We start from the raw sequence: 13271 nt of genomic DNA on the forward strand, positions 1-13271 counted from the left end.
TTGACAACATCTTTATTGATAGACAAAACAACTCCTACTTTCAACATAGAGCTAATCATCTAATGAAGTTTGTGAAAATCAAGAAATCAAGTAATAATTTTGATGGATTTGCTATCATATTTTGATATTGATCCCTAAGAGAACAGTACGAATGGAAGTAATAATTTAAAGACTACTTTTAGAAGCTTCTTGGTGACATTTCCCTTCGAGATAACTATATTATTTTAAAGAATTTTTAGAAGAAAAGATCTTTTACTTCTCAAGAGGTGTCATTTCTGCGCCATTTCTGCCTTTCATTGACTTTGAAGTCCTATGTATGGAGGGGTTGGTCCACATGGGATTTTGGACCGTTCCTGTCGTGTAGAGCTGCAGGACTGCTTTCAAACACTCCACCGTGCCGCACCAAAGTGGGCAAGTTTTACTCTTAGTAGTACATTAGGATGATTTGATGTACTATTTTGTAATTGATCCCATATGAAAATCTTAAGATTTGAAGGAAGAATTTAAAAACTCCTTTCAATAGTTAGTATAATGTTCCTTACTAATTAATTAATTTAGTAATTTTATTTATGCTTAAAAGCGATATTAGAAGGCCAAAACAAACGGAAATTAAATTTTCTCATACTCTCATTCTAAATGCTGCTGAAAGTGTTGTTGCTCGTGTAAAACATTTGCGTTTTCCGCAACATATCACGGCACGATGACACGTTCGCATTGAACCACGCTTTGGCAGATGAACACCGCAACTGCTGTATGTGCAAACGTCAGTTATCGCGGGACATTTGAACACTCGACAAATATCGCTCGATGCGTAAACTACTGACGACACTTGGGCTTATGTTTTGAGACACATTAACACCCCGTGTTGATCGTGTCTATCGGGTGATACGATCACTCTATCGGCCAAACACACACACACACACAATGCCGTTTGCTGTTCACAATCCTCCCTTCCCCGACACTACGCCTTGTTCGCCGACCTTCGGGCTCATTTCTCTCCCGCAACAAGGCGTTTTAAGCTTTATCCGATCCGAATAAGTGGCGCCCGCCGCAAAGTTTTGCGATAAGCAGCAGCAGGGAAAGACACGAAACAAATCGAAAAAGACAATCGGTTAGCAGGGGGTTGAAACGGGGGTGGCCCAACATCAATAATGGCACAGGTGGGGAGAGGGAGGGGGTTTGTCTGCGTGTGTGTGTGTTGCGTATCGATACCGTCCCTGCTGGAGCCTACGGTAATGGCAGATCGGCACCGCAACACGCTCAGTAACCAAGCTTCTGCCGATCGTCGCGCACATTTGGCGCTTCTCCCGCTGGGTGTTGCATTGTGCGCGTGTGTTTGAGATTTTGCGTCTAGCGCCTGGTGCCCGCAACATTGCAACGGTTGTCATTCACTCGCTAGATACCACTCGGCTGGGACGGTAGTGCTGCAAGCATCGGAATCAGGATCAACTGTGCGATAAGTTGGCGTTGCGTGTGTCTACGAGACGTCACCGTTAAAGGGTTTTCCACGCGTTATCGCTTGGGTTGTGGATGAAGATCAAGGTGTCCATGTGGTGTGTCGTGTCCTATCGCTTCCGTGCGGCTTACAAACGTGCCTACAAGCAACCTGTTCGGACCTAAACGATTAAAGGATCAAGACGAAAGGCTTATCTGCTGTCTGCCCTGTTGTGTTGTGAAGCGGTTGTGATCTTCCCTTTTCGTAGGTGCGATAAGTGGGTTGATCGCGTTCGTGACAAATTTGTGTACTCACTAGCGCCTTTCATACAGCTTCGACTGGCACTATAAAGAAAGGGAAAAAGAATACAGTGTCTCCAGTGAAGCAGCAAAACAAAGAGCAAACGTTCTACACTGTACGGTGCTGTTCTGTTGGGTCGCCTTTTTTTTTGTTCTACTGCCAAAACTGCCCAACGGTGTTAATGTGTCTCGTGCTGTTGCGCCCATCGACAGTAAAGTGTGAACCCCGTACCAACAGCAGCAGAAGAAGCTATAAAACGATCCGTTTGTTTGAGCTGAGGCAACGCACAAACAGTTGTTTGTGACAAAAAGGTAAGGTTTTGTTCGATCGAGTGCGGATCGATTGGGAATCGATCGGGGATGGAAAATGTTGAACCAACTGGGATCCCATATATTCTGGTGGAAGGTCTGGAAGGGAAGATGTTTTTTTGGCACACTCTGAAAACCGTTCCAGTTCAGAATAATAATTCTATCCGGGATGCTATAAAAATACTAATCTTGCCATAAACATGGTTTACACCTTCGTTCGAACACTAAGCGAGTTTAAATTGCTATCCAATATTACATCATCTAAACTGGCTGGGGTCTTGTGTACATGTGCACATCGAGCTGTCCACCATCAGGGCCTCTGGAAACAGCATAAATGCATCTAAAAAAAAAAAAAAAAAAAAAAACCCCAACCCGGGCGGGCCACTCAACCTCCGATCGAAAGATCTCCCACGCCCTTGGCCATGGTTGGTGCACGCCCCGCCGATGTATGGAGCAGGCATCGGACGTGTACACAGCGCGCTCGCAAGTCGCGATTGGCAATTGTTCGACCACCGAAGCAGGCGGTGCAATTATTTCGCAAACGCGGAATTGTTTGCTGCACACCGAATTTCTCGAACTCTACCCCCTCGTGGGGGGCGGGCCGAAGTGTTGGAAAATATTTAAATTTCTAAGCCACAGCTAGAGATGCGAGTCGCGTGAGATACTATCGGCGAATATTTGCACCCCGAAAGAGGTGTCTAATCAATCTCTCATGGGCATCCCTTTTGTGTACGGAAGCGAAAAACAGAGGAAGCGCACATTCAAATCTGTCTCTCAAGCTGTCGATCACTTGATGTACGCTGCTGGTGCTAATGGTCGCTGAAGGGAGCGCAGGTGTTGCTTTGTGCTAATGGTTCAATTTCACACTGACTCATACCCACAACAGCAAGGGCGAGTTTGGTGGAAAATATTATTTTAATGATGATCTCCAAACTTCAAATTGGTTGGACACGTACACGTGACACGTACAACGACAACAACAACAAAAAAAGGTGGAGAAAACAATTTAATTTTGATTTAAACATCATCCCCAATACCCAGGGACATATGTGCTGTGGGGGCCATTTTGTTGGACCATATTTTTTTTTTCCAGTGAAACAGGGAATTAAGTTCAAACGATCCAATAAGCCCCGTGCTCCCCACCGAAAAAGGGGACATCACAGCAGGGTAAACAAACATCAGGTCCCTCCGCCTGGTTTGGTGTGTGTGTGTGGCCTTGCTACTTTCTTGTACGTGCGGCTTCTAATTCGACCGGTCCGCATCGCGGTCACTCCCGGTGGGTAATCATTTTCGATTGCGAGCATCGCCTCCCGAACCGGGCAAACGGTAAACAGTCGACACAAAAATTAAGATGTCCGGCAATTGTCGTGGCGCATTTCGTCATGTTCGGTGTGCGGCGCGCAAGATGCCTGCTCTGCTGTATGCCTGCGTTGGGACGAAGACCCAACCTGCAAAATGCGCCCGACGCCCGGTGCCCGGCATGATTTGATGATTTAATTAGCAAAACAAATTTTCTAATCAATGCGGCTAATCACGCGGCACCGCCAGTCCGTCATGCGGTGCGTCCAACTTCCCATAACCGGAATTTGCGGAACGAACCGCAGCCGCTCATTCGCATAACTTGAACCGGGGGGAGGAGGGAGGCAGAAGAAATTGCACCCAAGACGGGGCGCTTGTACCGCACGCTTGTTCCACAACGGAATGCTTCCGTGGGTGCGCTATTGGGGTAAGGTAGAATTAAGGTACACCCCAATATCCGGGAAGGTATTCGTGTGCTTTCGACGTACGAAAGCTGCGAAAAGCAAGGTTTTTGCGAAAGGTAAATGTCAGGGTTGTACCGATGGCGTGGTTTGGCGCCGTTTTGCCCTTAACCGAGGTTAGGTTTTGTCCGGTTGGGAGTGAGTTTGAGGCCAGTTTTAACTAGATTTTTATTGCTTCATTCATCGGCAGACATGTTTTACGGTGTGCAATTATAACGCTTATTGGTGTTAAATCTGTACGCAGATCGTTGTTCGATTATGTTTGCAATATCTGACGAGTGTAACAGAACAGAATCCAGAAATTAAATCTGTATTTACGTTTGCTTTTTTTGGACAATTTAAAGCAGAATAAATTGACTAAGAAAAATTAATTTGTGGATCGATTTTTAATGAATCCTTTCATCTATTATTACACGAGAGAATCCTTTTAGGACCAAAGTCTCTACAGGACTACAAATCAACAACAACAACTCTCAAATGGAAGTTAAAGTTAAAGGTCGCTTTTTGATTAAAAAAAAATAAAATAGCCTTTGAACACAATTTTGAATATTATTTTCGAAATATGTCTTTTGACAATTACCGCAAAAGTTTGGCAACAATAATGAAATTCTTTTGTTAAACAACACCACGTAACAATACAGCATAACGCTATTCGTTTCCTTCTCGAAAAAGTGTTTGAATTGATAAAATTTAATGCTATTATCTATAAACACTGGAAGACTGGAGAACTCTAAACGTGACATCGTGAAACATCGTTAAGTGAAACGTGAAACATCGTTAAGTTATTGGAAAAAAGTTTAATTTTAAAACCAAGATTAAGCTTCACTATCACTAATTGGATGTTTTCCTCGGCTAGCTGTGGCATAAACAACACAAAGTAAGAACACGTTAAAAAAACCACGTTCAGAAAACAACGAACAAAAAAGAAGCGAAAATAAAAACAAAAGACTTAAACAGTGCGATAAGACAGTGCCAAATGGGTCACAAAAAAGGGGGTTTTATTATTTTTTTATTAAAATAAAACAAAGTAAAACAATTAATTGTCTTGCAACACAAATACGTGCGACAGTTGCTATTGCCGTTCTAGCAAGAAGGTTGGTGGGATAATCATTGCGTTCTTTCTGTTCCGTTCGAACCAGATTTAAACATTTGCATTACGCCGACCGTTGATGAATGATTGTGGAATAAGCAGCAAAAGGGTGTAAAATAGTAGGTCGTAGAATGTAGTATATGCATATGAATGTATATTCAATTCCACTTTCCCATTCTTACACCGCAAACACCTTCGAGCGCCGATAGTCGGACCGGTTTTGGCCGTTTGTCTGTCTGAACGAATGCTTAACCATTGACTAATCGTTTCTCACGCGGCGTGCGCGAGTGTTGCACGAAATGCAAAATGGTAAAGATTGACGTAAAATGCACTTGCCAGGTTATTAGCATTAGTAGAAATGGGATTGGATGTTAAACGAGATGAAGCTGACTAAATAATTATGTGAATTTTTTTATACATTTATTTTTTTTAATCTAAGCAAAAATACGAACATTTGATCGAAAATACCTTGCTTTGTCATATCAACGATTTGCATTTAATATACGTTAAAGTTTTCTTTGGAAAGTTCGCCTGGAATGTCACCCAAAATAAATGTACAGACAGTCCCCAAGACACGCGGTTTTTGTAAATTTGACAAATGAGCTAATTTATAGCACAAAGTCTATGCAAAAAGGTGAAAAACTGATTTAAAATCCTTTTTTTGCCATATAAAACATTGATTTCTAACTTATTTTAATGTAATCTGTCAAAAAACCGCCTGATTCGGTGAATAAATTAAGTGCAGAGAAGGAAGTCGACTCTGTGCCTTTGAAGTATAAACGAAATTGCACCAGGATTCGAGTTTCATGGATTTATGTATTATCGTATCTCGGGGACTGGGAACTGTACCACTCCTTATGATATAATAACAGTATTTATAGCAAAAATTACTAAGCACCATTTATAGCACAATATTTTTATAGCACCTTTTCACAAAAGCCATACAAACAGCACAAAGCAAATCCGTGCTGATGTTATCACCTCTTATGAAAAGCCCTCCCTCCCCCCGAACACATCGATCGTGTTGAATCACCCAATTAGTGTATCCGATTTAGGGTGATCATCTGGTTGTCGGCATCGGATTGTCGTGTCTGTGGGGGTGCTGTTGTGTTTTTTTTACTGTATTTACACCAACGTAACGCTGTATCAGTCACCAGACGCGACATTCGAGGTGTTAATTTTGAAAAACCGATTCGTTTTCTACCGACAATTACAAAAACACCTTCTAATTGCGATTCGCTATTCCCTTTCGCTGCAAAAGATGATTAACTCCACTGTTGTGGAAGAAGGAAAATCTATTGCCCGCAGTGACGCATTACGGGGAAGGCGGTGAGCCCTCAGCAACTGTTGCTTTAATATTTCAAGCATATTTCAATCGAAATGTTGGAAACAGGCAGCGATAGCTTGCGCTGTGTTTGACATGTCCATGCGCCGCAATGTGGAAGTAACGCTCAATTACTTCAATCATCGTCATCCTTTGCCGACAATTACCGGCTCGGGTCAGGCATTGCATTAATCTAGTTTACAACGGCTTCCTATCATCATTAGCCACCATTAGCGGGCCACTGCAGTGACAATGGCCCACGGCGGCGCATAAGCAGCCGGCAAAACAAATTACTCCCGCGCATTGGACGAGTTCCTGGTACACACCGACTATTACCAGTGTGCACAGTTGGATAAATGAAATTTAAAAACAAATGATTATTAATGATAAAACCTGGTGCGAGAGTAGGTGTTTTGATTTATTACTGAAAATGGTTACAATTACGTAAATGAAACGGTGTGTCAAATGGCGATTAATGGATTTAATACGAAACTTTGAACGATCTCGATTGAATGTATTATTTATTCGTATCGATTAAAATTAATCCTTTACGCTTTGTTTCCCTCTTGAAATTTTCATTTCAGTTTACGTGAAGAAACAACTCTAACTACTATCTGTACAAACCATTCCTTATTGTTGGTTAATTTTGTATTACTGTGCAAGCGCAACCAATCAAAAACACGCCCCGCCTGCATAGGATGGTAGAAGGTGACACTGATCAGAACCATTCAAAGTGTAAGTGATCTATCCTTCGCTCGGTATCGGTTATCCTGGGTCTATATTAATCTTGAATTCCTTTTCTTCCCCCGCGTCCAGATACCGATGTAAAGGACGATAGAGTAGCGAACGGTGACAGCAAGGATCATCCGTTGGCGGGAGTCGTCGCCGTCTCCCTGCAGGAGAAATCGCAGCTGGCCAGTCAGCAGCAGTCCAGCCTACCCGGTGGACCATTGAACGGGGGTGCCGATTGTGCCATCGTCAGTAAGCAGCTCGAGGCGAAGGGTGCGGACCCCGAACGGGGCGCCTACTCGATCAAGGCTGACTTCGAGCAGGCGATAGAGCTTACTGGTTATGGCAGATTCCACTACATCCTGTTAGCAATATGCGGGCTGGTAAGCACCAGCGAGGAGATGGACGTCATCTCGATGTCGTTCATACTGCCCTCCGCCCAGTGCGATCTCGACCTGAACACGCAGAGCAAGGGCTGGCTGAACTCGATCATCTTCATCGGCATGATGTTCGGTGCGTACGTGTGGGGTAGCGTGGCCGACTCGCTCGGCCGCAAGAAGGTGCTGATCGTGATCTCGATCATGAACGCGCTCTGCATCGTCGCGTCCTCCTTCTCGCAAACGTACGAAGTGTTTATGGTGTTTCGGTTCCTGAACGGTGTGGCGTAAGTGTTTGCCCTACATGCAAGCGGTTGTCTATAAGTAACGCAACGGTAACGATGGTTTGCTTTGGGTTCACAGGTTAGGTGGTAGCGGTCCCGTCATTTGGCCGTACTTTGCCGAATTTCAGCCGAAATCCAAGCGTGGCTCCATGCTTAGCTTTATGGCTGCGTTCTGGACCATCGGCAATCTGCTGGTCGCTGGACTGGCCTGGTTGATCATCCCCACCGGTAAGTGTCTCAACGTTTAAGATTACTATTGTTAGGAGCTCTTAACATGTTACAAACTATCGTCAAAAATCGGAATTTTAGAAATCAGTGACCTCAGAGGGACAGTATCAGCAGTCAATAGGGTATACTATATCTGGGATATATGACACAGTTCTAAGTACACTCTTCAATTAAGTGGACATAGAAATTCTCACTATTAAGTAGGAATCCATACTTGATAGGTTAGGATGACCTTAACACGACGTTTTGCCAGAAGCTTGTTGGAACAGATCTGTTGCAGTAGTTAGATATCTCATTAAGCAGATTTCTGTTGTATATATTTGGAAAACATTCAGTTCCTAGCTTACCTGCTTACTTACCCTCTACTGGAGTCCTCTAAACCGCTCACTGTGAAACGCCTGCGTCTACCAATCCATTATCCCGGCCTATCTGGTGGACGCATCAACGCCAGCACTCCATCTAGATTTGAATGGATCTCCTCTGTCCATTTGGACGATCTAAAAGAATTGTACGGGCTGGGTCGTCCGGTGTCATTCTCATGACGTGACCAACCCACCGGAGCCTGGCGAATCTCATCCGCTGTATGACAGCAAGTTCGCCGAATAGCTCATAGAGCTCGTCATTGTAGCGGCTTCTCCATTAACTTCCAGACCTATGAGGACAAAAAACTCTCTGAGTATCTTCCTCTCGAACGAGGCTAAGAGAGTTTCGTCAGTTTTGGACAAAGTCCATGTCTTTCAGGCATATCTGAGTACTGGAACTAAATAAGTTCCATAAAGTTCCAGCTTCGTTCGTCGTAATAGGTGCTTTGAGTAAAAAAGTTTCTTTGAACAGTAGAATGATCGGTTGGCAGCCAGCACCCTGAAGCGTATCTCACCATCAATCTTGTTTGTTGGTGCTGACTTTTAACCCAAGATAGCTGAAATTTTGAACGACTTCGAAAGTGTCTCATCTATTTGGGCATCAATCCTTCGTAAATTAGAATTTGTTAGCAGGGATCCGTTCCTAGCAGGTTTAAGATATCTTGGTTGAATCTTGAGCAGTATGGATAAGGTCATCCAAATTGACTGTATTTTTAGAGATCGACAGAATATCTAACCAGAACTTATTATTAGAGATTGAGGCTTGCTATTGACTATTACTATCTATGATTGACATTAGGATCATTTCTGACGCAAATGTCTTGGAAATCACTGAGTTGAAGTCCAAATATTGTTCAAATAAATAATTAAATTCATGGCGGATTCTCTCATGCGACAGGAATCGGCATCACGACACCCGCGTTCACATACAACTCATGGCGCATCTTCCTGCTCGTCTGCTCCATCCCGTCGTTTATTGTGGCCGCGTTGCTACTGTACCTGCCGGAGTCGCCTAAATTTCTCCTATCCCAGGGCAAGATCGATGAAGCGCTTGCCATCTTCCGCGGCATCTACGTGACGAACACGGGCAAATCGAAGGACCAGTACCCGGTAAAGGAGCTGCTGATCGACGATGAGCTGCGGAAGGAACTGGAAGCCGTCACCAAGCCGATCAAGAACAAGTACAAGCGCATGCTGTACGACATACTGGACAACAGCAAGCAGGTGTTTATGTCGCCGATCCTGAAGTTCACCATCATCTCGATCACGATCAACTTCACGTTTCACATCGGCTACTACGGGCTGATGATGTGGTTCCCGGAGCTGTTTAACCGGTTCGATGAGTTTACCCGTGCCCACCCGGGCGTGGAGGACGCATCGGTGTGCCAGGTGACGGATTACGTCGTCGGGATGGGTTCGCACTCGCAAACCGGCGTCTGTTCCGCGACGATACCGAGCACGGTGTTCATGGAGTCGCTGATCACCGTGGCAGCGGCCCTGCCCGCCAACATCATTGCCGTGCTGGGGATGGACCGGCTGGGCCGGAAGTTTTTCCTCGTGTTCAGCACGATGGCGGCCGGGGCCTGTTCCGCATCGATGTACTTCGTCACCAACCAGCATTCGAATCTGGCCGTATCGGCCGTGTTTAGCGGTGTCATCTCGATGGGTAACGCCTCGCTGGACTGTCTGATCACGGAAGTGTTTCCAACGAATTTACGGTAAGTGGCGGTTTAGTGACGTTGTTTGGGGGAGGGGGTTGGTGCTGAGTTTTGTTAATTGGGGGAAATTTATTTTTTGTTGTTGCTTTCCATTACAGTGCAACCGGTGTTGCGATATCGATGGTAGCGGCTCGCCTGGGTGGTATTATCGGTAACGTGGTTATTGCCACGCTGCTCGATCTCTACTGTCCCGCACCAACGTTCATTGTCGCCGTCCTGCTGGCGGGTGGCGGTCTGATGTGTCTGTTCCTACCGAACACTACGCGAACCGCACTGTCCTAGTGTGCGTGGTCAAACCGGTCAACAAGTGTGTGTGCTTACGCTGGTGAATTTAACAACGAGCCCCACGAAACTCATGAAAGCCGTTTTATTTTATGTTGTGTTTTTGTTTATATTTTATTCATTATTCGTAAACCATATTGGATCATTTTTGTGTTTTATTTTTGTTCATCTTAGTTTTTTTGTTATTCGTTTCAACCCAATGGTTAGGAGAAAAGATTTAACCAAAAACAAAAGAAAAGGCAAACAGGCGAAGAGGCATTATGATTTTATTAATGCGTAATGAGACGATACATATCAACCGATGCGCAATTCCTATACAACACACAAAACGGATCAACTTGCTTCGGATCGATCAATTGGCGATTGATCGTTGCTTCAGTCACACTGTGTTTTATACTCCCCCACCGGTACTCCGTTCACCCCATCGTAAACCCGGTTTCCCGAATTCAACCCGAATGAATTGTGAATTAAGCCATTTGTGGATGGGCGCCGTACCCGCACGCGTGGTGACGTAAATTGTAGCGTGTGCGCGTCCATTCCAAACCCCGTCAAAAGAATTTATTGTACAGACCGAAGTGTGGGAAGTGTGTTAACTTAATCTTAAACAAACAACAAAAAAACACAATACAGCAAAACCTATTTGCGACTAGACGTATCGATAAAGTAATGAAAAGCGAGAATAGCAAATAAAACGTTTTAGCAAAGCAAGCCGCCGCATGGTGTGTTTTTTGTTCGTGCAATTGCGCTGGTGAGTGTGGTGAAGAGTGTGCTTTATGAAGGAAGTTTGTTTAAAAATATCGTGTGTCGTTTTTTTTTTGGTGCAATCCGCCGTGACAACTTCTGTGAACAGATGAAATAATTTATTTGATGACTGTTGACGTTTAAAATATTTTTCTATGAGACACCAGGCGTCTCCATCAAAAGAAAACGAGCGACGAAACTGGTTGAAGCTATAAATGGACGGCTCGTCGCACTATAGTACTCAATTAAAGTGTGCAGATTTCAGGAGCCCAACATTTTACTATCAGAGTTTTGCCAAAAATGCACGAAAGTAACTACTATACTTTATGCTTCGACCATTTTGAAATATTGTAATGAAATGATTATCATACATAAACATCGTACTACTCTTCGTGCATTTAGAATTCGCAAAAATCAATGAAACTCCAAAGGACATGTTATAAACAACACAGAAAACTGCTGATAGAAAGGAGGGAAATCTCGACAAAAAAGCCTTCAACATATTTTTTTCCAATACGAAACACAATACTTACGTATAGAAACATAAAAATTCATTATTTTGTTGTTCAGTCAAAATAAGGAGCTTATTCAATTGATTCCGTATGAAAAGAGCAAACTAATATTTCTTTCTAAGTACGTCAGAGTGCCACCCACATTTGGGTGACGCACCCATATTCAGATGACGTTGTTAGGAACATGTTATTGACAATCATAATCGGTGAATATGAATTTTAACGCAATATGTACAATACGCTTTGCTACTTCTTTTTTTCTACCTTTCTGACAGGGTATGGTCCTCTTTTGTATGTCAGGGTACAGTATCCGCTCAATCCTTGTATTTTTCTGGCCTTGGTCACCGTCAGCATGTTGGTCTCGCCAAACAGCTAAGCTTGCATGTGCTTCATTTTCTTTCTCCACACACTACCAACGATAGTTTACTGCACAACGAACGAAAGTGATTGTGTCCTTCATCTGTATCGACCAAGACTCATGGCCATAGCCATTTCCTGTCTTAGTCGAGTCTTTTGGAAGTATTGTATCCATCACGCGCATATAGGAGGATGGGTCCGAAGCCTTTAGTAGAATAACATAAGCTCTCCCTGCTCAATACGTCCATTGCATACAGAAAGGTAACTGCTGGACTCTTAAAAAATTGGATGTGTAGGACCTGCAACGAGATAGGCGGAAGGCGCTGAGCGCATCGCACCCGGCACAGACACAACAAAACAATTCTTAGTTAATATATAATCGGAACGACTAGATACAATACGTTCCAAACTCCAATAGCAATATTTGATTATTCAAATAACGTATTTACATATTTAAAATCGATTTTTCTTTGCTTTTTCAATAAATTTGTCAAACCGTTCGTTTAAAAATAAACGATCAACCGAACTATCCGTACTCGAATTGTGATGTGCTCGAAAGCAATTTCTCGAGCAATTTTCTCACTCATTACGATTTTCAAGCAGCTTCTTCTCACTCGTTCCTGTAGATATGATTTTTTTCTCACTTTGCGTAAAACAGTTTAATCGCTTCTTTTTGTTGTGCTCATGCTTTATTTTATGGATGTGTTAGCTTAACAAAGTTTTTGGGATATTTATGCGCTGTTATTTGTTGCATGGAATGCTATTCAGGGTTGCAAATCATCCTAGCTTTGGTCTACGATATCATTGCTGTTCTTATTAACACTTTACATTACAGTTGGCTGGTGATTGCTTACGAAAAATGTAATACTCTACACAATTAGGAAACAATAATGTAACTAAACAGAGCTAACCAAAGAGCGTTTCATTGAGTTTAAGCGTCAAGCTTCTGAGGCTGCTGTGCATCTTGGATACCACTAAACTAAAACAAAAAAGAATGCTATATTTGAGCAGCACGACGTACAACTCTACAAATAAAAAACCTCAAAACTTTGCTAACTTGAACATAAATTTTCAAAATGTATTCCTTGTATAATAAGCAAAGTGATAATTTGACGTTTCTTGCTTGACGGCAGCGTGTCATTGTCAGTGGAAAAATTGTTTACAATTCATCAACATGGAGGCCATGTTAAATGCTTTTTGACAGCAGTATACCGCGATTATTTACGCGTTTTGAACGTTTTGTAATGTATTTTTTAACAAATCAATTGTCGGTATATAATAAACATTCTTTCATCACAATACAAACATTTCGTATAGTTCTAAAATTGTGAGAATTCAAAATTTGTTGATCCTTTTAGTTAGCTACTGTCACACAGAATCCCACTTGCACCAGACATCTGTTGGCAAAACGTCCTGCATGCACGTACCGCATCTACAATCACTTTGCTCTAAATTGTAAAATTC

At 43.0% G+C, this 13271-nt stretch overlaps 1 protein-coding gene across 1 annotated transcript; it reads left to right on the plus strand.

Moving 5' to 3' along the window:
• The first annotated feature begins 1910 nt into the window (after positions 1-1910).
• LOC128310274 (synaptic vesicle glycoprotein 2B-like) lies at positions 1911-10869 on the plus strand. Its single transcript, XM_053046876.1, has 6 exons — positions 1911-2046; positions 6802-6952; positions 7034-7610; positions 7687-7835; positions 9096-9915; positions 10014-10869. Exons 2-6 carry the CDS (start codon positions 6916-6918, stop codon positions 10195-10197), a joined length of 1767 nt encoding a protein of 588 aa, XP_052902836.1. The 5' UTR covers positions 1911-2046; positions 6802-6915; the 3' UTR covers positions 10198-10869.
• Positions 10870-13271: the final 2402 nt, after the last annotated feature.

Source organism: Anopheles moucheti, chromosome 2 (assembly GCF_943734755.1).
Source record: "Anopheles moucheti chromosome 2, idAnoMoucSN_F20_07, whole genome shotgun sequence".
In the NCBI taxonomy this organism is placed as follows: Eukaryota; Metazoa; Arthropoda; class Insecta; order Diptera; family Culicidae; genus Anopheles; species Anopheles moucheti.